Source organism: Hetaerina americana, unplaced genomic scaffold (genome assembly GCF_022747635.1).
Source record: "Hetaerina americana unplaced genomic scaffold, ioHetAmer1.1.p SCAF_3, whole genome shotgun sequence".
NCBI lineage: Eukaryota > Metazoa > Arthropoda > Insecta > Odonata > Calopterygidae > Hetaerina > Hetaerina americana.
In genome coordinates this window covers 49,547,782-49,572,528 of record NW_027286874.1, presented here as the reverse complement: position 1 = coordinate 49,572,528, position 24,747 = coordinate 49,547,782, and the positions used below count along the sequence as shown (strand labels likewise).

Sequence of the window (24,747 nt, the reverse complement as noted above, 5' to 3'; positions counted from 1 at the left end):
CAGGAGTGCATCGATAAACTTACTTCCACTTTTAGCGATGGAGCCCCATCATTTGCCACTGTGAAACGCTGGTATGACGAATTCCATCATGGCCGCCGTTCGCTCAGCGAAGAAATTCGTGAAGGTCGTCAATAATCAGTTTTTGTGCCAGAAAACATTGGTGCTGTGGAAGAACTAGTAAAGGAAGATCTTCATGTGACTTATCGTGAGATTGAGGTATTCTTGGTAGGACGAGCATTAGTAAGATATTGCATGAGGATTTAGCTGTGAAAAAAATTTGTCCGCGTTGGATCCTGCTTAATTTGACAAAATCTCAAAAAGATGGTCGTGTCAATTGGCGCAATGAAATGCTCAAGAAATGCAATCACGGTGCATGAAAAGCTGTGTATAACCTCTACACAGGTGAAAAATCTTGGAATTATGCGTATTAGCCCGAAATAAAACAGAAATCCACTGAATGGGTCTCCCAAGACGAGCCAAATCCGACAAAACGATTCGTGCACGAAGCAAATGATCGCCTGTTCCTTCGGAATAACTGGATATGTGGCAACCGTACCGCTTGAGCAATGTAGAACCGTGGATTCTGAATGGTACACGAGCATTTGTTTGCCAGAAGTGCTTGGAGAAATACGAAAAAGAAGCGGCAACAAAAGATCATTCTTCATCATGACAATGCAAGCTCTCACAGATCGGCTCAAAAAACTACCTATTTGACTGGCCAAAACGTCGAATTGATGGGTCATCCTCCATACAGCCCTGATTTAGCGCCAAATGATTTGTTTTAATTGCCCTGTATCAAGAAAAAATTGCGTGGCCGTGGAAAAACGTTTTTCGGTGCCTGAAGAAGCCGTTGATGCATTCCAAAACCATGTTTTGGAGATACCTCAATCGGAGTGGAAAAATTGTTACGAAACTTGGTTCGAGTGCATGCGAAAGTGTATTGATCACCATGGAGAATACTTCGAAAAGCAATATAGCAATTTTCAACCATAAATTACTGTATTTTCATTATTAGGCTCAAAGTATAAATAGCAACCCTCGGATATTCCAGATATCTCATTTGTGAAAGGTATAAGATCGTAAAATAATGTCTGGAGGGGTTTGAAAGATGTGTGTGAGGTTGGCTGTTTTAAAAGAATTTGAATAAATAGGTTTGGTCCAGAAGTCTAGTTTCCCTTTCTGTATGTTCTCTGTGCACCTCATAAGGTGATTGATAAGAGTTTCTATTTTTGAGAAAACGAAGGCGAATAAGGAAACTCCTGCGCGGAATTAGAGAACAAATGTGTGCATTTGCATAAAATAATTGGAAGCTAATAAGTCTTCCCGAATTCCAAATTCCCTGTCTCCTTTTCACAGCAATTTTTTCTATCCATTACTTATGCTTATCTTCCCATAATTTCAAGACGTAAACACTTCTAAGACAGCTTCCTCAGGAAATGGGTAATCCATATTCCTCTTTCCTTCAATTTTAGCCGGGTGGGCTAACTCTCCTGGTGAGTGCGCCAAATATGCCGGTTTCGATTAGATCTCGCTGGATGAAGTTTAATTGAGATTTTCTTTTTGGGGTCTTTTTAACCTCAGCGGTTGGATCGCTTTAAAAATCAAATTAGTCATTTTTCATGGCGTTGAAAAATGAAATTTTAATTAACCTATCTTTTCTATTCAATTCTGCCACAGTTCGAAGATGGGTTATTATGTAGCGGGAAATGTAATAGCAAAGTGAAGATGAACATCCTTGAGACAATCTTGTCAAAATACTCGTCAATAGCAATTCTTAACTCGTCATACATCTCTGCATGTACAAGTATTAATGACTTTGAGGCATCTACCTTATTCTCTCAGAGCATCGCATGAAATCATCAAATGAATATACTTAAAAGTACGTTGTTGAAGTGGTGCATTGCATGATTAACCAGCAGGAAAGGTCCTGAATACGTATTTTTTGACGATTATCCCATTTAGCGACATTTGCCTCATAACTCAAATATGCCTCTTAATTCATATAGGGTGTACTGTCAAGGATATCTCTTTATTTTATGTCTGTGCACCCGGTTATCAATTTTTTACGTTATATATACTTAATTTCGATTGCGTAGAACTGGACTCCCAAATGCTAGTATAATCTGGAAAAGCAAACCATCCGGGTATGAAAGGGAATTGGCAACTGTTGCAGTTGATAAAGTGATTTCCAATGTTGATAAAATGATTCCTTCACCTTTAAATATTGGGTTTTTTCGCCTTCAAATTCTACTTCTGTGTATTAAACGTAAGAATTTCATTAAAATTTTAATTCTAATCGTAGGAGTGGAACATATTTCCTTTCGGTATAACAGCGTATACTGGGCACATCTGATGAAATAAATTTGTATAATTTATAACGAGGCCATTGGCCAGATTTGCCTTGAATTGATAACCGAATTACAAAAATGAAATGCATGTTGCTATCAACAATATTTACGTTTATGGATGTTACTTAGTTATTCACATCTAATAGTAATACGCTTCCATTTTGGATTGAAGAAGACGATAAAATCTATAAAGTTGGAGGTAAACTTATCGTTAGCTCGTTTATTATGACATTAGCTATTTTTGCTCAGCCGAAGGTATAGACACCATTCAATAAGTTGATAATACCCAGAGTATATTGTATTGGAAAATAAGCGAATTTTCTCTGCTCTGCTGAGTAGAGCAACTTCATTTATTTTCCAATAAAATATTAAATTTACGCAAGTATTTGCATGGACCTTTTACAAAAATCACGCCATCCCGCTCAAGTGACTACCAATTTTAGCGTTATTCCTTAATCGTAATGAAGAAGAGCACCTTCATAGGATATGGTTATTGAAACTTCGCCTTTCGACGTCCGAGTAATTGACGATTATTACCCATTTGGCTTGATTCATCAAAGGGCACCCAATACTCTTGACCCACTGCCACTATTGGGGTTAGTTGGAAGAGTAAACTTTCTAGGTCACAATTTCTCTCCAATTATAGGCATTTATCAATCTCCCTATCGATTCTTTTTGCGAATGGGGCACTCGCTATCCACTCTGAATAATATTGCCATTTGAAAGACGTCCCAACATTCCTTGGCTTATGCCTTTTAAGATAAATATTAATTTTCAGGGATGTACGTACTACTCGAGGATTGGATCAAGCGCTGGCATAAGTGTGTTGCAGTCGATGGGGATTACTTTGAAGGGGACAATATAGATTTAGATGAATAAACTTGTATTTTTAATTTTCTGAATAAATTCCGGGAAATTTTTGATCAAGGTAGTATGTTCAAATATTTATCTGCGGAGGAAGTTTGGGAAGTCTTCTGTTAGCTGATAATCTATGGAAAATTGACTTAATTTTTTTAAATAATATATAATATGGCAACATCCAGTTGGATATTACTATAGTCTATTATTTTGTCTGATACGTTGTATGAACACTCGGATGACACTAATTTCGAAGCGCATTTAGCAATACTCCTGGATTCGTAACTGCATTTTGTCACACAGTATCGAGATAGTGGCTGCATTTCGGCCACGTGTATTCAAAGGCGCGTCACTCATGCTAAACCTCAAGAATTTAAATATACGAGGCCTATCCAATAAATACGCGAACTGGTGCTATCTGGCAGCCATGAAGCGGACTATAGCCTCGCCCACTAGCGGACCCACCTGAGCCCACACCTGAGACCCAATGAGCCGTCTGTGCTTCGCGGATTGTCGAGCTGTGGGTATGGTGGCAGTTATGTTTTTTTCTGTTGTCCTTGTTTTTACTGTTTGTCAAAAATATAAATTGACGAAATAACGGAGAAACGAATCAATATAAATTTTTTAGGTGAAGTGCCGTAAAAGTTATCAAGAAATTACTGAAATGTTGACAGCTGTTTACGGTGATAATGCTCTGAAGAAAACTTCCGTTTTCAAGTGGATTAAATCAAACCAAAAAATCAAGAAAAAGCCGATCGAAAATCATAGCCATGCTCCTGGTTTCTTTTATGTTGAAGTTGTTGTTCGTCATGAATTTCTTCCTGAAGGACAAACAGTAAATACTGAGTTCCACCGTACAGTTCTCAAGCGTTTGAAAGGTCGTGTGCGGCCAAATTTGACTCAAGGCGATGGATAGATACTTCACCATGACAATTCAACAGCACATTCAGCATTGATTGTTCGCGAGTTTCTGGCAAAAAAATCAATCACCATCCTTTATCATCGTCCTTATCCGCCAGATCTCGCCCCCTGCGACTTTTTCCTATTCCCAAAATGCAAAAATGTGATGTGGGGACATCACTGGGAAGGTGTGGACACAATAAAACAAGAAACGATGAAAAAACGAAAAAGCCTAACTGCCGAGGACTTCTAGGGGGGCTTTAAACAGTGGAAAAGAAGATGGAATAAGTGCATAGCAACGAATGGAGAGTACTTTGAAGAAAATAAAATCGATTTAGACTACATTTTGCAAAATAAAGTTTGTGTGGCCTCATTTCTCGTATTTATTGGACAGTTCTCTAATGTTGGATAAGTAAGATCTGGTGCTTTCCTAGCGTATTTGCTTGATGAAGTTTTTTCTGATTTTCTACCGGGTCAGGGGTTCCATATTACCGTCCTAATAAGATATCGTCCTCATATACCCTGAGGACGATGCACGAGTCGAACATCGAAACGTCGGCCTATCTGGAACCCCTGACCCGATAGAAGATCCGAGAAAACTTCATCATATGTTAAATAACTTGATCAATTTTTCGGTCACCATGTACCGCACTTGTTTCAAAAATGAACTGCAGGAAACATTGTCTCGTAATTCAACTCGTAACTTCAACACTAAAACAACCGTAAAATGTATCGACAGCCTCCAAAGTCAGCCAAATCCTGCATGCATTTCTGTTTTTTCTTATGCTTGCTTCGAACTCTACGAACTCAAACTCTTACGATTGGTGATTTAGCACTTTCAACTGCGTGCACTGTTAAACACGAGTTGCCTTAATTAAACCATTCATAGTGATCGGAATTTGGCCGACTAGCCTTAGCTTTTAACTATGCCGAACCTGAGGCTTTGCCGAATGCATCAGTTGAGTTTGAAATTTCAGATCTGAAGCGCTTTAACCGAGCTAACCTGGTGCATTTGATTCTGACCCCACCCCTCTTCCACATGCCAACGAGCTAGTTACTACCGCTTCTTGCTAATTATCGGGCGCGCAAGTTTCCACAATAAAATCACAGTGACGTATCCCAAGTATCCATTCAAGTTGTTCCTTCTTCAAGGCAAAATAAAATATACCGAGTCCGAATGGATCAACAATTAACTAACGATATTGTCAAATGACAGTGTGACTATCTCTTATATTGCGTGGTTGAAATCCTCATTTGAATCGAATGCCAGAGAAATTTTGGCTCTATAATTCATTGTAGTCATGTTTTGGTAGTCTATGTGCATGGCAGAGGACTGCAAGAATATTTTTTCGTTGATGGATCTGAAGACTTATTCGATCTGGTCCTTCGATGACGTATTTTTTTTAGATATATTGTTGAACAATTTCTTATCTGTTGAAATCAAATATAATTCAACACTTCTAAAACAACTAGCTAAGGTAATTAATTGGAGATGGAATTAGCTTTGTATAAAATAAAGGAATTATTTTGAAAATGAGCGGGGTTGACCATCTGGATTCTTGAAACTTTGATCGCACTCATGAACATTGGATGGATTATAGTAATTTTTAATATCACCATTCTCACCATATAGTATAACTCATTTGTTTTTCCAATACCAAGGTGATGTACTTTGACTTCATTTTGGTGTGGTGATTTTGCATTTCAAACAGTTCAAGGAAATTTCCACCTTTCAATAATAGATAGTTGCTAAAAAATGTAAATAACGTACTATAGACATATCTCGCAAATAATTTCAAGTACACCCTGAAGGACAGTGAATCAACCTTTGAAACATTTTATAACCAATGTACTATATTGTATGGTGCATACTTGTAGATCATTGAAGTCTCTAACTCTAATTAAACCCTAGGAGCTAGTGCTACCACGGAATGTTATTCAAATGTTTTAAAATTTTAAATTATTTATTTTTTCTCATAAGCAAATCAAAATTGATGGTTACACATTCATGTGTTGGGAGTTAGTGAATTTTGAAATGGTTCTTTTAACGTAGTGTAATTTAAAGGTTGCAGCTGTATTTCTAGATCTACTTTCCCAAAGATGGGAAGTTCATTGTAAGAATCAGTTCTTAATGGTTAAAATATAAAAATGGCTTTGTAACTATAAAATATATGTATGTGTAAATTTTAATTGTTCTTTAAAATTAGACTTTTTTCATTTTGTTACTTCATTCAGTTGCTTATGTATCTCAATTTTTTTTTCATGTGCCCGTGCATTACTCCACTTCGATGAATTTATAAACATGCAGCAAGATTGTCCCAATGGTAGATTGACCCCAGCTAAGTTTGTGGATATGTATAAAATGTTCTTCCCAAGTGGTAATGCAGAAGAGTTCTGTGACCATGTCTTCCGTACATTTGACATGGATCAAAATGGATACATAGACTTTAAGGTAAGATTAAGTCCTAGTTCTTAAAAATGTTGTAAATGGTATTGTTTGATATTTAAAATATATCATGACTTATTTTTAATTAAACTCTACTTCTCCGATAACTTTAACTCCTTCCCTATTCCATATTTTAATATCTCTTTAAAATTAACTATTTCTCCAATATTATTGGACAAATGCATAAAATTTCATTCCATTACAATTGCAAAAATTGCATTCAATCCATTACTTCCCCTCTCTGTTGATATTCCTCCAAAAAATTTAATAAGTTTGAAACTATTAGTTTTAAGATAAGCCTTAAAATGAGCATAAAATATCTTCTCTGTAATGTGTGAAAAAAATAATTTAGCAATGAAGAGTTGTTCTCAGCAATTGTTCTTTATGTTAATTTCTTCATTTTAGGAATTTTTACTAGCAATTGATGTTACTTCATCGGGAACCCCTGAGGAGAAGCTCAAATGGGCATTCCGAATGTATGATGTGGATGGCAATGGTGTAATTGACATTCAGGAAATGACAAAAATTGTCCAGGTACGACTCTTTAATTGATATTATTTTAATGTACCTACCAGATGAAGTGGCACAAATGTGTGTGTTGCTAATTTATAATTAACCCCTCAGCAAATTTTTTTATACCTTTTCAAATGTCTTTCTTTTTGAATTAAGCGTATGTTCAATGTACAGCAAAACTTCCCCAAACCTGGAGCATAGCATGAAGGTATCAAACTATATGTACATTGAAGGAATCATTAGTCATATTGAAATGAGTGATTTATATTCCATGATTGGAACTTTATGTCAAAGGGGTTTTAAAAAATAATGCCATAGCTTTATTTTCCCAGAAATAAGTGAAAAAAATCGAATGGTATAATGTTAAATTCTCTTTAAAAAATGTTTTATTGCTATTGAAAATAGAATATTCACATAATTTCCAGTAGGACAAATTTCATTTGAAGTGTTATTCCTTTATACCCATGAAATGCTTGAGTAAATAATGATAAGAGTACAATTCTATAAGTGGTCATCAACCCACACTATGTTCACCGCTTCCAATCGGGGGCAGTCTGGGATTCATCAGACACCAGGCACTACCCTCATTCCTAACCACTGGGGCCAAGGGATGAACCCACGGAAGGAAGTCAGCAAAACATTAGGGGAGACATGTGGACTAAGGTGTGAGGATTGAGGAGGTCGCTTACTTATGAGAGATAAGAGGTCTCCAGTGATCCAAATGAAATTGGAAGGAGAAAAGGGTCTTCAGAGGTTGAGATATAGGTAGGCAGGCTGTAGATGACTCATATTAAAGTGGATACATGGAAAGATAACTCTTTAAGTGGCACTAGATTTCCCTTCTGGCTTTGCCTGTACTATACCTAAGGTGAGCCTGGGCTTCTTCAGATCTTGGATCAATTGTTCAGCCAAAAAAAAAAAACTCTTTGGAAAGCAGTTTTTGTCTCTACCAGTGATACATATTGAAAAACATATCTCATATCCTAATGTAGGAAGTGTTAACAGGAGCGCTGGGAAAAATACTAGACCTAATGTTTTTGTCTGCCTGCCTAATGGTTCATATCATAGATTCATTTATGTCATGGTATCCTGCTAATGTTGAATAACATACAGTTTTTTCAGTCTTTTATCATCACTCGGAAGCTGTAGGAGCAGAATTTTACTAGCTAGCTCAGGTTATAAGTGGGTGAGAGGGTTGCAAAGTCTCGGTGGTTGATTCCTTTAAGTAACTTAGGAACTGTGATGAAGATGTAAGTTGAGGCTTCGGGTTAGGATGTAGGGCAGAGGGAGATGCATGAGGAGGATGGCCAATGCAAGATGAGCTGCACCATGGCTGGGGCCCAGGTGCTTGTTCATCTTATCCCCAGTCAAGATAGCATAGGGTTAGCATAACAAGTTTTGACATATATGTTAGCCTATGGGAAAGGTTGACCAGAATTGTGGATGTTGCCAAACATTTCTTACTTTTCTAAATTCATTGGATATTCATTGTGTGACTACTGCAAGCTCAATGCTTCACCTTTAATCAATTATTGCTGCTTAGCTAGCATAAGTCACTGCAATTTCTAATATCTGCTGGCTATCAGAAATCATTCACAGCTATGGTGGCATGCCAGCACATGTAACTTGAGGTATATACTATGATTAAGGCAATATTGGTTTATCCGCACTACTCATAAATGAACTTGCAAGATGGAATTATTCAATAAGACAAATTTGTTTTGAATATTTTTCAAAATGTTACCACGCCTAGTATAATTACAGTTGGGACATTTGAAATCTGGTCAGCCTGCTTGAATCAATTTTACACATCTTTGTTTTCAAGTTTTATTATTTATCCTAGGATATAGGCCCCGGGTATGTTTCCTATGTTTTAGGTAAAGCACTATACAATTCTGGTGTAAGGGTGAGGAGTGAAATTAATGGATTTAGTTTATTTACTCTGGTCTATGTATGTTATGATATCTCTTACAACTAAGATAAAACCTGTCATTTGATCATCCTCCTCATCATTTTCCCAGCGCTCATTTTGTCAAGGGGATAGAGATGGTGCGGGGGCTAACATACTGGCTTCCCAACCAGAAGGCCCGGGTTCAAATCCCGGTGGTGTTGAATATTTTTCAGAGGTATCTTGATCCTTACTTGAGGTGCTTTCTGGAGGGCACTTTGAGTGAGTATGCAGTCCGTCAGACGGGACATAAAACTGCGGACCCCTTTGCGCCTTTCGTAAAGAGTAGGCTAAAGCCAACGCCGGGCTTCTCTCCACCCTTCATCCTTTCCTGTCCATCCCCTATGGCGCAAACGACCTCAGCTGTTGGTCGCCTCCCCTAAATACTACTACTCATTTTGTCAAGCATTTGGAAGAAAAAGTAACTAAGGAAATCTATGACCGCGAAAAGGGTTCTGCACCTTAGGCTTGTAAAAAAGTATTTAAAAAAAAATTGTGAGTATAGAGATCCCTAGGTAAAGCATGTACCAAAAAAAAGCATCGGTCGTATTTTATATCCGTAATAATTTTCATTTTACCATGCCTGTATATTTTTCTCACCCAAAAAAGTTGCTTGTACTTCATGACTTGTCTTTTTATCAAGAATCCAATCCATGCTAGAGCAAATTTCTCTTATTCTTGCCAAGAAATCTGATCAAATTTTCTAGTTTCCCGCTGTTGAACCACAATCTCTACCTATACATTGCTAATACTGAATGCTATTATTCAATGCTAAAGTCTTGGTAACTAATTTTAGTCAATTAATTTGTGCATTTTTATGACACTTTGTCTACATATGACTTGCGTGTCAAGGGATCAATCCAGATAATTTTATTATTAATTTAATATGATGGCATAGTTGAAATATTGGGCATCATATTTTTCTCTAGCTTAATGCTGCTGTAAATATGAAAGCCCCCATCTGATTTTCCGTGATTTTAATGATGCAAACGTTTTTCTTTCATGACCAGGCAATCTACGACATGCTGGGTGCTTGCTCATCAAATCGCCCAGCAGATTCTGCTGAGGAACGTGCTAAGAACATCTTTGCCAAAATGGACGAAAACAACGATGGTCAGCTTACTCAGGAAGAATTCCTGAAAGGTTGCCTGCAGGACGAAGAGTTATCAAAAATGCTTGCTCCTTAATGTGGGCACATTGTGGTGTCTGATTGCGTGTGTGCGTGTGCCAACAGCAATGCAAAAGTTCATACGTTTAATTGGGTGTACAGAAAAAATAATGTGCATTGTTTTGGAATTGAAGTTGGAATTGTGATCAAACAATAGAAGTTTGTTCTGAAGTGATGATGGGTGTGAAGGAAATAACTGGTCAGGAATCATTGTTGAGTTTATGTGGCATGCTGACCATAAAATGGAAGAACCAAGAGCATCCACAAGGATAGCTAAAGAGGGGTTTAAAAAGTTCATCATCTTCATCCAAGTTGGCCAAGTTAATTCATGTGGTCTGAAGGCAAACTTTTTTCAAATTGGTTGTGTTTTCAGTTGGCATTCCATTTTATAATATTGTACCTACAATGCATCATATTGTATTAAAGGTTCTTCAACTATGTAGATGCTTTGATCAATAGAAATATTGAAAAAGGTTGTAGATATGTGACACATCCAATTTGTTTATGTATATTTACCATTAGTATGCTTGAGAAAAATATTTAATGATGAGAACTTCTTCCTGCTCTTCCCCATTCACTCTCTACTATCTATACCTGAGACTCAAAAAGGTGCTACTTTTAGGCTGTTATATGAAAATATGCTTTTCAATTCACATTCCTCATTGTATAAAGTTATGTTTTGGTTATACATAATATGCCATTTATGTCCATGGAAAGGATATGAATGTTTATAATTTATCTATAACTGTATTTAAACATGGATTTAGAAATCATCTTCATGCTTACAACAGTATAAACCATAAATTGAGGATATTGACTGTAATTCAAACCTGATAATCATGTGAGAATGTTATTAATTGCTCTATGGATTTAAATTCTAATACTTCCTTTGTTTGGCTTAATGGGACCATATTTTATCGTGGATGTATTAATTTCTATTTTTTAAATAGCTGTCATAGTTTGCATTAGAGTCATGAAAATTCCTGTTCAAGACATTATAAATGTAATGTGAAACTGTGAGAATTTGATTCACTTAGGTGCTCAATCCATTTACATTGATTAACAATAATGCCGATATAATCATAATTATTGACACCTACTATATATTATATGGCCATTATATTTCATTCATTAATATTTCCTGAATATTTAAAATAATTTTTCAGCCATGCATCTCCTTGATTTTTTCCTTTCCACTTGCTCACATTTTGTGTAGTCTTTTTCCATGTGAATCTTTACTGTGAAAAATTACTCAAAATATGTATAAGCTGATTGGATATGTTTAAAAGTTTGCATTCTCATTCGAGAGCAGGATACAGAGTTTTGTCAAGTTGGTGGAGCTAATTTGTGCTGTGAAATGTTCTGTATAATATTGTTTCAGGTTGGTCTTTTAAAAGTGCACAAAATGGTTGTGGTTACATTTTAATGACATTTGAGCTTTCCTCCTTCTCACATATCAAATTACATACATTGCTTGAAAGCCTCTTTCTTCCCTGCTGTGGTGTTCAAATATTTGATCCACGTAAAGCAGGTCTTAACACCAACTTCCTCTTCCAAAATTGAAGCTTGCCAATGATTAATATATATTAAAAATAGTAGTGAGTGTTTTCTAGCTTCAAAACTGTCAAATTCTTAATTACCTCTTACTTTATGATACAATAAATTAGACAACTGTTAACATAGAAAGTAGAAGTAGTTGTTTGTTTAAAATAATTGCTTTTCACTTTTACGTCATAAAAGTGTTGCCAAAGATCTAATATGTGTTCATACCATTAACTTAGTTGTTGTATATATTTTTATCAAAGTTTATTTGAGACGGGGAAATGTGTTGATTTTTGTTGAGTTGAAGAAAGAAGCATTTGAAAGTGAACTTAACGAAAAGACCCTATCAACCTGGGATGTCCATGTACTTTTATATTTTTGTACATCTCTGCACATATTGTATAACTTTTATCCAAATCAAAATACAGTTCTGTTAACTATGCTTATTTTTGAACTTTTATTGAGAATTCTGTAAACATTTAATGTACATAGTTTATTAAACATGCTGTAGATCTGATTTGCATACTGCCACTGGATGTGAGTTTATCTTTTGATGTTATGAGTTTACAAAAAAATGACAATGACAAATGAAAAGGTCAATACGATTGAAGGTCAGGAATTAAATATTTCAGTAATATAAATACTGCTGTTAAAGTACTTTATAATTGTTAAGCATTCAAGTAATATGATGATATATGTTTGTTGAATTATATCTGTTTGTAAAAATTTAACCCAAACCAGGGAAAATGAAAAATTAATCTTCAAGAATAATTTTGAATTTGTATGATTTGGTTATCATTTTTAACCCCTGTCTTTGAAATTAAATATTTATTTGAAGATAGAGCTGAGATTACTGATTTGATCCAAAGATATCCATTCATAAAAATCCCAGTATAGGAGTACAATCCCCTTAACAATGGTCATTATTTCATAGTTTTTACTCTTTAAGTTTATTGAATATGTACTAAAATACGGTTTACCAATTAAATGTATTAAGTAAGCCTCTTTATTTCTTAGCATTTGTTTAATCTTTCACTTTTAACTTTCTTTCAGCCTTGAAGAGGTGGTAATCAATACTTGTATTATAATTATATAGTTAGAGGAAAAAGTCATGGGTAAGCAAAACAGTAAACTTAAACCAGAAGTTTTAGAGGACCTACGCCAAAATACGGAATTTTCAGGTATTGTGAGATAGTGTAATGTGCATGAAATACAAATTATTGTTCTCTTCTCTTTACTGAAATTAATTATTGTTTTATTTTATCCAGATGCTGAAATCCAAGAGTGGTATAAAGGGTTTTTAAAAGATTGCCCCAGTGGTCACTTAAGTGTGGATGAGTTCAAGAAAATTTATGGAAATTTCTTTCCATATGGTGATGCTTCAAAGGTAAATATGTCACAATATTCTGACTTTGTATCTAGGAAAACATGATATAAATAATGCCTTTCTAAATACTTGTGTATTAAAAAGTCTTGTCTGTGAAGTAATTGTCATATGATAGTGAACATCAGATAATTGAGTTTTTAGTTTCATCCTTGTTGCATCATAGTTCTCAAACCGAATATATACAAAAGCTCTTCATTGTTAATTCTCTCCATCAATACTCTTGTCAAAAAATTTAAGTTTAAATGAATGGAAGTTAATATCCTATAGATAGCATATATGTCTTTAAATTCCTTTTTTCAGGGATTAAAATTAATATATTGTTTACATTTATTACTGCCATTCACCAATGATATTTTTACTATCAATCAATTCATAGCCTTAATCTATAAGTAAACTATATAAAGGTATGATATTTATAAAATCACTTGTAATGCCCGAACTTAGTTTTATGCCTGCAGTGCATTATTTTAATGTAGCATGTTAGATTTTAGGTTCCCTATTTGATTTTCTTGCTCAATCATGTATATGCCAATAAATTTCCCTTTTCCATGAACCTCTTATCTCCCAATCAATTTCCACCAGATTTAAGGTTCCAATTGAAACAGCTAGATAATGAAACAACATCAAAACATTTGTTTTATTTTGTGTAATAAATATAACAATTACAAAGTTTGATATTAGCATCTAGGTTCCTACTTAATTTTATAGATAAATAATTACTGCTGTAATAGATTTTAGGGTTACCAAAACATATAATTCATTGAATTATGCGAAAATTGTCCTTTCAATGAGATGATGAATTTTCATCTCATTGAAAGAATATTTTCTATATGTTTAGCTTATATCTTTATTTAGTTAAAACTGAAATTCAGTAAATGTATTATTTCCTATGCTACAAAAACATCCATGAGCCAATTAACGAGGTAAAATTCACAAAATATATAGTATTTTTTCACAAGTCGTCGGTGCACACTTAATACACAATTCACCACAGCTTTTGAAAACATGAAATTTTTAAATTGCATGGTTGAATTTGAATTTACTAGCATACACATATTTAATTTGTTCACAGTAAATTAAAGTTAAAAGATACTGTTAGAGATCATTCAACTGTTAGGATCAATGATTTCCAGCTTTGTGGCCTCTTTCTTAACCCATTTAGTTAATTACAAATTAAGATAATAAAATTGAATATATAATAGTAATGTAATATTTGTGATATTATCTTTGAGTAAAAGTTTGAGGCAATGTGGAAAAAATAATTGATGAACTGGTTAGTAATTTTAAAACCCTATGTAAAAATCTTCTGTTTAAATGTATTTTACAGTTGCAGTTCAAGGTTTAACATATGCATATTAAGTGGCATAATGCAAAATTTTAATTAGTATTCCCCTACTATAAAAGATAACCAAATAATTTATGGAAGAATAGATAGTATTATCAGTTGTGATAAATAATGATAGGATTAAATGCAATAACTCTTATTAGGGGTACCAAAACAAAGATGGAAAACAATATCATGCCCTGTGTAATTGTACATAATGTTCCTGGTTCAACCTTACTGTTTTTTCCCAAAGTTTGATGCTTTTACTTAATCTTTCACTAACCTTTCGATTTTTCCCTTGGCAGTTTGCAGAGCATGTATTTCGTACGTTTGATGCAAATGGAGATGGTACAATAGACTTCCGGGAGTTCCTTTGTGCACTATCTGTAACATCCAGAGGTAAACTGGAACAGAAATTGAAATGGGCTTTTTCAATGTATGATCTGGATGGAAATGGTTACATTTCACGGCAGGAAATGCTAGAGATAGTCACAGTAAGTAAACTTTTGGAGAAATATATTTTAATTTTTTTAGTTTCAAATTATAACAACTAAATGCACAGTCAAGTTACTGTTTATGAATAGTTATATTATTTAAGGGAGGGCAACTCTCGCACTCATTTATCTTACTCTTTATTACTTTTAGTTAGGACTACTTCTTCATTGTATTGTTTTATTCTATTGAAAAAATGGAAGGCATTCAATGGAGCAATTTCAATTAATTTTTTATTCGCATAATTTTTTGTGAAAAAGTCTACATTTCTTTTATATTGCCAGCTTAATTTGTAATGTACGTATGGTCCAAAGAGAGGACATAATAGTATGGCGGTAGCATGCTGGTATGCTGACTAGAGGCCAGAATTAAAAACAGAGTGATGCCTGTGGGTACCCTCGGCTTGACCCAAGCTGTGTGACTTTTTGGGAACCATATATTCCTGGGAAACCATAGGTGATACAGGGAAAGAACCCTCCCTCCCGTCCCTGATGTGTGAATTTCACATGCTGTATAGGGCTTAGTGCTAAGTGAGCTCTACCCTCACTTATCAAACAAACCTTTGAATTGACAATCCTGGTTTTTTTAATATAGCACAAGTTTGATTGATTTGACTTCAGTATTGCCATCAGTGGCATCCATTTTAAGTTGAAACATGTTCAGTTTGCCTATGCCTGCTTCTTCACATTGTTGAACAATAAAAAATTATATGGGGCTAAATTTGGACTAAGTAAAGGTTAAGAAACACTTAAAAATAATTTCCTTGAGTTAATTGCAATTTCACAGGTTTTGTGGAATCTACTGCATACAAACACGTATAATGTGTAATGTTTCTGTTACTAACAAATGTGTGGCTTCCAATGAAATTTCCAATATTTCTCATATGCTCTTAACATATTCAATATTTTCTCACAATGGTCGGTGGTGTTAATGCTTTTTTATTTAAGAGAAGCGGTTGAAGCTCTGGGTTCACATTCCTGTGAAATAATCCATCTTTAAATATCTTAAACTGTCTAATAGCTACATCAATGGAGTATCAGACTCTCCACAAGCATCGTGTGGTGTTACTTTCCTGCCTTTTCTGCCTCTATTGACAATTTGTTCAAGAGAAAGCAAAATATCAGCGCAGCATCATGTGTTACCTCCATCATTACCATAGGCAAACTGAACATGTTTCAGCTTGCAACAGCTGCCACTGTTGCAATACTGGAGTTAAATCAATGAAATTTGTACCAACTATGCTTCATGCATTGAGCTTGCATGATAATAAAAAAATTAAATATTCGCACGATAAATTATAAAATAAATTTAAAAATAATAAATCATATCGTTCTTATTGAACAGTCCTCACATTTTCTATAGGGTTTTATTTCATTTATCATAGTAAACTAAATGAAACGGACACAATAAATTCCTCCTGTTATGATGGAATTTATTTCAGCTATCTTTGTGTGGAGCTAATGCATATCCAATGAATACATTTAGCTGAAAACATTATCATTGCTTGTATGCAAATTTAAAAGAATTTTTTAAAAAATATGTGAATAGGTATTAATTTATTTTCTTTTGACTTTTTGAATTACATTTTTAAATTTTCAAATATAATTTTATCTATCTCTACAAATTAAAAAGTGGCCCTTGTAAGGCATGGTTGGTTATCCATATGAGTGTATGAAGGTGGCTTGTTGCTCATAGGTAACTAAGTGTCTATGAGTATAACAAGGTGTTTATTGATCATACAGGAAAAATAAAGCTAGCATATGTTGTGGTGATTGAAGTGTTCTCTCAGGTTGAGAATTCTCTTCCAGGTATTGGGAAGTGCATACAGTATCTGATTCCCTGGGTTATCCCTTTGTTTTGCACAAATTCATCATTAAAGTGGAGTTAGAATATACTGTTTGTAAAGTGTCTAATTTTAAGAGTTTAAGGTGTATCATGCATTGCTTTTTTGTTTCATGGAAAACAAAGGCATAGTTTAATTACAAATATTTGACTCTTCTTTTCAAAATAAAGATTTTGCATCCCTTTATCTCTCTTTCTGAAATATTTGTTAATTATTGAAAATTACTGTAGATCCAATGATGTTGATGACTATCTTTACTTACTCCATCTATGGTCATGTTTCATCCATGGGATTCAAACAGAAATGCTTGTTTTTTTATGCTTCCTCATGTGATGCTAATGTTGCGCTTGAGTTAGATTGTGTGTGGAAAAGCTGTGTGTAAACATTTTTTATCTTGCACTGCAGCAAGCACCTTCGGAAGCATTTTCACTTCACTCCTGAAGATGCTCACTGAAACGCAAGAAAAGCTTCATGGACAATCAAGCTCAAAAGTTACCTCAGGATCAAAAAATCACAGTGAAAGTTAATGATCTACATCTAGTCTTTTATTGTTGTATCCAGCCTACCACCACTCAGATCATTTGCTGGTTGTTAGCTTTCAACCCCAAGCACTCCACTGCACACTCAATTTTCATGCATAAACGGAGTGAGGGAGGTTTTCAGCTCTGACAGAAAATCATACCTCTTTCTTGAACTATTACCAGGATATGTTTTTATCAAAGGGCAGAGATGATGCAAATGAGACGTTCTAGGTCTGATGAATAACTTTGGTGGTATTACTATTGTATCCCACCAATATTCTCACTATAATGATTTTGTTATACTATGATTGAGGTGTAATGCTGTAAAATTGCCTTGTATCCTTCAGAAATCTAGCTCCCCTCTCTCTTCCATTTCACAAGAACATTTAGGTAAACAAATTTTGGTACAATGATTGGGATTTTCTTCAATCGTGATAGTGAATTCAGGGTGTAAAAATGAAGTTTAATTATTGGGGTATCACAGTTCTTATTGTACCATGTGCAAAAGTATGAGATTCATGATTCTGAGTAAAAAAACAGTTCCTATGTGGTTGAATCTGCAGTCTTGTAAAATCCTTAATTTAGAAGTTGGTCATCATTGAAGAATGAGACAGCTCTCATACTATTATTATCAGTTCAAATTAGATGGAACTCATTGGGTCGCTATTTTAGCAGAAAGGCCATGTTTAATGATGAATTTTAAACTTTTTAAATGAAAGAGGACATTCTGACACCTATTGGATAAATGAAATGCCAAATTATATTGATAGAAATATTAATTGTGCCAATTTGTAGAGGGGTGAAATTGTACCTTCATACAAATACATGATGAACTCTGGCCTTTAGCTCAATATGTCTTCATTTGTTACTAAAAAGGAATGAATAATACAAAAATGTAAAAAACATGCATGCAAAATAATTTTGACACACACTAAATTTGAAATATAGCATTTTCATTCATCCATACGCTAGATGATATTAAAGCAGTCTTTTTTTGTAATAGGTGTATGTTACATTTGTCAGTATTTCTGCAGCATACATGCAATCTTAGAATACTTATAATCACCCATCAAGGTAAGAACCTGTTTGGGTATTTACTGTCAATACCATAATTCACAGTCCAAACAGTTCCGATGAGTAGAAGGTAAATGCATAGATCCTTTAATTTTTTTGGTCTCTATCTGCAGCATTTTTTAAATTTCTTCTGCAACAATCTGTATTTTGAAAGAGATTTTTGGTCATACTTTTTATATAACAATGAACTTAAAAATGTTAAATTGGGGGCTGTTCTGATGGGATGACTATCAAATCTATCGCTGTATATGTTCTTTTACAAGTTTTAATCTTTAGAATTGTGAAATAGAGTATTGGGCATGTATAGTAAAGGAAAATTGTTTCCAATTTCAAACTTTTTGCTGAAGTCATTAGCCCTTCTTCAAGAAAGCCTTGTTCTGCTCCAGTAATTATAATTTAAGGTAGAACACTGCAAGTAGCTGTTGCAATGAATGACAACATTGAAACGAGTGAGTTTAATTACCAAATAGTTAAATGTTCAGGTTATAGGTGCCAGTGTTTTGAAATGGCATTCAATTCAGAATAGGCATTAATTTAAACTGAAAAATATTTTCAGGTATGGCTTAATGTTGGAGCAGAATGAAATTGTGTCGATCTTAATTCTGAGTGAACAAAGGTTTCCAAGCATTTAACAATTAATTTATCCATTCTAAAGTAAATGATATATGATTCCCTTGTCCTTTTGTTCCCCTATAACTGCAGAGATAGTCAATCAATATTTATTTTTTTGTCTTCCCCAGGCTATTTACAAAATGGTTGGCTCCGTAATGAAAATGCCAGAAGACGAGTCCACACCAGAGAAGCGGACCGACAAAATATTTCGGCAAATGGATAAGAACCAAGATGGGAAATTATCATTGGAAGAATTCATTGAGGGTGCAAAGAGTGATCCATCAATTGTGCGCCTCTTGCAATGTGATCCCCAATCTCAGTGAGGAACGTATTATTAATGGAGAGATAGCTGATGGTAAATTAAAAGGGCACCACTTGTAGTGGTGCCAAGAGTGGGAGTTGTAGATGCTTGAATACTTGTGAAGATTACTAGTGATGATGATGATGATGTGGATTTTTGGAAGGAGGAAAACAAGTTGGAAATTGCTTGGGTCTTATTCTCTCCAAACAAATTAAAGTGGATAGTCTCCTGATGTTTAATAGTGGTGCAACTATATAGGTGTTACCAGTGTCGGTCACATGTGCAAACTTAGCATTTGGAGCATGCTAACCCACACTGTACTTGTACACTTAACACATGAAACCAACTCCCGGAAATAATATTGAGGCCACTGCAACCAGTCATTCATACTCAAAAAAAAAAGTGCCATTTAGGCAGTTTCATTTGTTTTTATATCAGTACTCAAATTTCATCATTTTCCATGTATATTCAAACCATTATAAAGTGGCTTGATGTGCAGTGTGTACACATATCAGACACACACAAGTAAGCATGCAAGATCCCAACCCAATGCTGATGGATAAAAATAAATCTTCCCGTCTCTTCTCTGCAGGGAGGTTGCCCATGGGTGTCACATGAAGTGATTTCCATGACCCATTTTCATCCTGTCTTTTGTTGGTTACTTTACTGTACTTTCCCCTACCCCCATTATTTACAAATTGAACATTTAGAATAACATAAATGTGAGTTGATTATGGTCTATATGTTTTGATTCTGTATTAATTGAGTCTTATTGGTTCATTGTGTTTTATTTATAATACCACTCAATTCTTGATGAAGTGCATAAGAGAAGTGGCATTAAAAACCTTCCACTCCTGTTATTTTTACTTCATTTTGCTGAACGAAGCTCCTATTATATGACTTACATTTCCTATTAATAGACATAAATTCTTTTCTATGAATTTTACTGTATCCAGCCAGCTACACTTCTGATAGAATTTTTCTGAATTGCAAATGAAATCTTTATTGCATGGTACCCCATTAAAATTAACACTGGAGAGTTTCATTGCATAAAATATATTCTCTCTATCTTTTCCAGAAGAGATTTGCTATGCTGATTATTTGAGTGCTTTAATATATGAGCACATAGGACTGTTAGGCTTTTGGTCTAACCAGTATTTTCGAATGGAATGATAGATATGATAATGGGTGTGTGTTCATTTATCTGTTTTTTATTTATAGTTTATAGTTTTTACTCTTACTTAATTCATTGATCAGATTTGTCTCTCATTAACTCTGCAGACCAGGCAACTTCTGTGCACTGCCTTTTAATTATTTTTAATTTTGTTGCTTTAAGAGAATCCAAACAATTTTATGACATCATTGGCTTAAATGTTAAAGAGGATTTTAAGGAGAAATAACTATGTGAAATGATGTTTGTTCCATTTTTTAAAGTGCTAAATTGCAGTGTGCTTAAATCAATGCAGTCAAAGAAAACTAGATGATATGATTGCCATTTCAAAAAAGTTTCATATTTTTGTAGTGACAACCACTGTGCAGTTTTAGCCAAATTGATACTTGGGTTTTCTATCAAGGTCTGCTTTTCTGCAGAGTACTTGTTATAAAAATTGTTAAATCAAGGGTGTTCTTCTCTTGTAATAAAATGAACTGCGAATGAAAATGTTTGTAACGTTGTTCATAGGTTTTTACATTATATCATTTAGTAATGATTATGCACAAAAAGACAAAAATTACTGTTATATTTACCGATGCTCTGACAAAAGCCTAGATTGTTAAGAGTTGTAATTTTAAGCTTTTTCAGTGAAAATTATTTGAATCTTGTGCATGTAATTAGTCAGAGAATGATCATGGGTGGTAGATCTTGAAGCAAGGGGAAAACTTGAGAATTGGTGGTCTTAAGGTATGCTGAGGTAGAATTTATGCTGCTGAAGCAGGCAAATCAAGCATATTTCCGTGTAAATATATTTTTCAATCTCTTTCTCAGGAAAATTTAGAGAGAGTGTTTACTTATGATATTACTTAGTATCTTTCGATTAGACTTAGCTGAATTTTTAAATGGACTTAAATGGTTCATCATAGATGTTCAAATGTAAAACAATGAATGCAAGGTAAATCTACTATTGACTGAAAAGGGGCAAGTGAGCATGTTACCTAAAATAAATAGAATTGTATAATTTTACTTTAATGACTACAAAATATTAAAATATCTTAAAGTGCATACCTACCTATTATAAGATTGGACTTTTTCCTTCCAAAGCCTTTTGTAATATTTGTTAAGGCTATGAAATGAAATGTACAAGCCTGTTATCTATAAATTATTAAACTTTCACTGTAACTGGTTAAAAAATATACTAATCTCCTTCTTGAATTTATACCATTCAAGGTCTAGATTCTTTTAAATTTCCATGGTCACGTAAATTTCAATGAAATCCCCAAAAATCATGATCTTCATGTGATCCTCTCTCATGCTGTGATGTAAAAAAAAAAACATTTTTATGTGTGTTTCTTGAACCATGAGTGTAAGGTTTCATATTTATGTATTTTTACCTGATGTTTTTATCATATATTTGTAGTAGAGGATTTTAACTTAATTAATATTATGTCTGATGTTGAAAAATATTTATCCTAAGTGGCATGTGATTCTTAATACCATTAAATGAGTGGCCAAAAGTTTTCTTGGGTTTTGAATGTTAAATAAAATAATGATAATAGGATGAAGATAGATTTGCCTTAATGAAAGCAATTTATTATATTTTGAAATATTGTAATTAGCTTTCCTCAGAATGTCTTGCGAATTAACTAGAATTAATGTCCTTCCAAACTTTATTTATTATTTATGTTTCATCACAATAATGAGGAATTGAAAGCAATATGTGATGGCTAATTTGTGCCATTAATTAGCCATCAGAATGATGTCTGATATATACTTAATCTCTCCACATTCTAAGTGGAATATAAATTTTAAGAATGTATCTTCATCCTAAATTGTTGCTAATGGTGTAATTGTGTGTCATGTAAAATATTTAATTGTCCTTCCTAATGATATCCAATATTTTCATATAAATCCATGGATAAATAATTTTTCCCTTGATGAAAACCCTTAGAGCACAAAAAATCATGCATGTGTCTACTGCTTGCTTATGGAAATATGGTTGCCATGATATCCATAAGATTTTGGGTTACTTCAAATACACTTGTTAAATTCAAATGTTGGTGGAGAAATGTATTGATAATCTGTACTATTTTTGTTTGTAAAGTCATTTTTAAAATTATTGATGCATTTTTACCATTATGAGGCCTAAGGAGACATCTCTGTATTAATCCATATATTTAATGTTATTGCACTTTTCGAGTGGTAATGACTCAACCATCTATGTACTTTCCATAACTTGGCTTTTCACAATGTGTCATGTTAATGAAGAGTAAAATTCACCTTTAAATTACTTGCTGCTAACATTGTGAAATAAATCTGAGCACAAATTTAATCAGTGCAATTCTTGGTCCTGCCAAGCACTTGAATTTCTATTTATGTGGCTTTCTGGTGTGTGTACCTCTGTTATTTCACTCATCAATTAAATGTGGGTTTACCATTCTTCACCACATTCCCTATAAAATGATATTTGTGTATGTTTTCTTGGTAATTGAACATTGCTTACTTTTCATTCACTATTACGTTGTGCATTTCACTATTCATGTACCCCAAGAGGCATAACATCATTGTTTGTAAAGTTGCCTTTAATGAATAAAAGTGGTACAATGCAATTCTTTTTATCAAATTTTATGAAATTTAAACTCATTCTGTGAAATTGAGATTTTAACGCAATTTTATAGTATATATTTCAAAGTAGACCCCACACATATGTGATTTAAAAATTGATAGGCTGAAAAACTTCATTTTTAATCGAAGGCATGGACAGTCCATCCAGTTAATAGATTGTCAAGAATTCCATAAACCCAAGATTATTTATCATGATTTGAATTAGCATGCTAGGATTCATAGATAAAATCCCAAATGTAACCATCTAACAGACCAAAAACCATTCTATTCATTGAAAAAATCCATTGAACATTTGCATAAATTCTTCAGTAATTGTACAGACTGGCATTTTTTTAGTGAAAGGGAACAAGTAGGTAATATTTTAGGTTTGATCAGAAATGAATAGCTAAAAACCATCAAAATTACTTCAATTATTGTTTGGACACTTATGGAGTGTTCTCTCGGATAAATAGATAATTTTGATATTGGTACTTAACATATACTGCTATTGATAATAGGTACAACAATAACAATTAAATACGAATAGTCATTTATATAAATACCTATAGCGATGTCAATAAAATAATCAGCCTTTAGGCATCTAATGTTTGTTACTCAAGTGAATCAAAGACAATTGCATTCATAGTGGCCATAGAAGTTAATCAGAAGGAATAATATATTTTTCTCAATGTATGGTTTTTATGAATTACAAGTGATCCATGCTTGGAAACAATGAAGAATCATTCCTCAAGATATTGTTGACACTGATGTACTAGCATAGTTGAGTGAGTGAATGTAATGCACACATTATCAGCCTAAATACATTTTTGAATCCCCAAAAACAGCTATTTCAGTGCTAATACTTTGTGATTGTTTTATATTTTAATTTTTTTAAACTTACTCATTTTAAACTTATTAGCACAAAACTTATTAAATAATAATTATTATTACTATTAGGAGTCACACTGGTTTTTTATTAGTTCAAGAATGTGACTGGGTGATATTCTTTATTAGTGTCACATTACCTTTCATATGAATGTACATGTGAGATTGATGTTATTTCATTATCTACAAGAAAGTATAGCAGCAAAAAGGCTCGTTAATAAAGGAATTCTAGCTCCATTTGAAAATCTAAAGATACTCAGTTGCAGAAAACACTAGGTTTGTGGAAGGGTGATCATTTTTAATAAACCATTTAATATCTTAAAAAAATAGGAAAAATTATTTCTTTTCTGATAATCTTTGCCTTATGTTTTGTTAGACTCATACTTTAATATTTATGAATTGTCTAATTTTATAATAACCTTCACTTTCCAAAATATAACAGAAAGGGAGTATTGAATTGAACTATGTATCAATATGTCAGAGGTGGGATATGGTTTAAGTCAATGGTGAGAGGGTCATCTGGATAACACTTTCAAATGTGCCACTTGAAATACTTGTGCACAAGGGGAGGAGGCATTCAAAAGAGCCATTCATTCTTTTGAGGATGTTTACCTGCTCAATTTAGAAGCATCAGAAAATTTTTTATGATCACTCTTTAATGCAGAGAGAGTTAAAATAAAAGTGAATTAGGGGCCTCTGGTCCAGGCTCAATGCTTTAGTAAAAAAATAAGCTCATATAGGTAGAAGTCAGTGACTGACTATGAAACACCTGTATGAGAATTCTTTTCTTGGATTTAATTGATAAATTGCAATAACCTGGATTAGTGC

The 24,747-nt window shown here is 33.7% G+C and overlaps 2 protein-coding genes across 4 annotated transcripts in view; both read left to right on the top strand.

Annotated features, from left to right (window-relative positions):
- Positions 1–12,537, top strand: part of LOC139690723 (neuronal calcium sensor 2) — a 381,336-nt gene extending 368,799 nt beyond the window's left edge. For all 3 annotated transcript variants that reach the window (XM_071588245.1, XM_071588244.1, XM_071588246.1), the window contains 3 exons: positions 6,415–6,558; positions 6,958–7,086; positions 10,024–12,537. In XM_071588245.1, coding sequence (XP_071444346.1) covers positions 6,415–6,558; positions 6,958–7,086; positions 10,024–10,200 — 450 coding nt within the window. In that variant the 3' untranslated portion in view covers positions 10,201–12,537. The remainder of the gene's footprint in view (positions 1–6,414; positions 6,559–6,957; positions 7,087–10,023) is intronic.
- A 240-nt stretch (positions 12,538–12,777) lies between these two features.
- Nca (neurocalcin homolog) lies at positions 12,778–23,030 on the top strand. The gene is made up of 4 exons (XM_071587725.1): positions 12,778–12,904; positions 12,992–13,110; positions 14,740–14,928; positions 19,105–23,030. The coding sequence occupies exons 1-4, from the start codon at positions 12,835–12,837 to the stop codon at positions 19,297–19,299; spliced, it is 573 nt and encodes a 190-aa protein (XP_071443826.1). The 5' UTR covers positions 12,778–12,834; the 3' UTR covers positions 19,300–23,030.
- Positions 23,031–24,747: the final 1,717 nt, after the last annotated feature.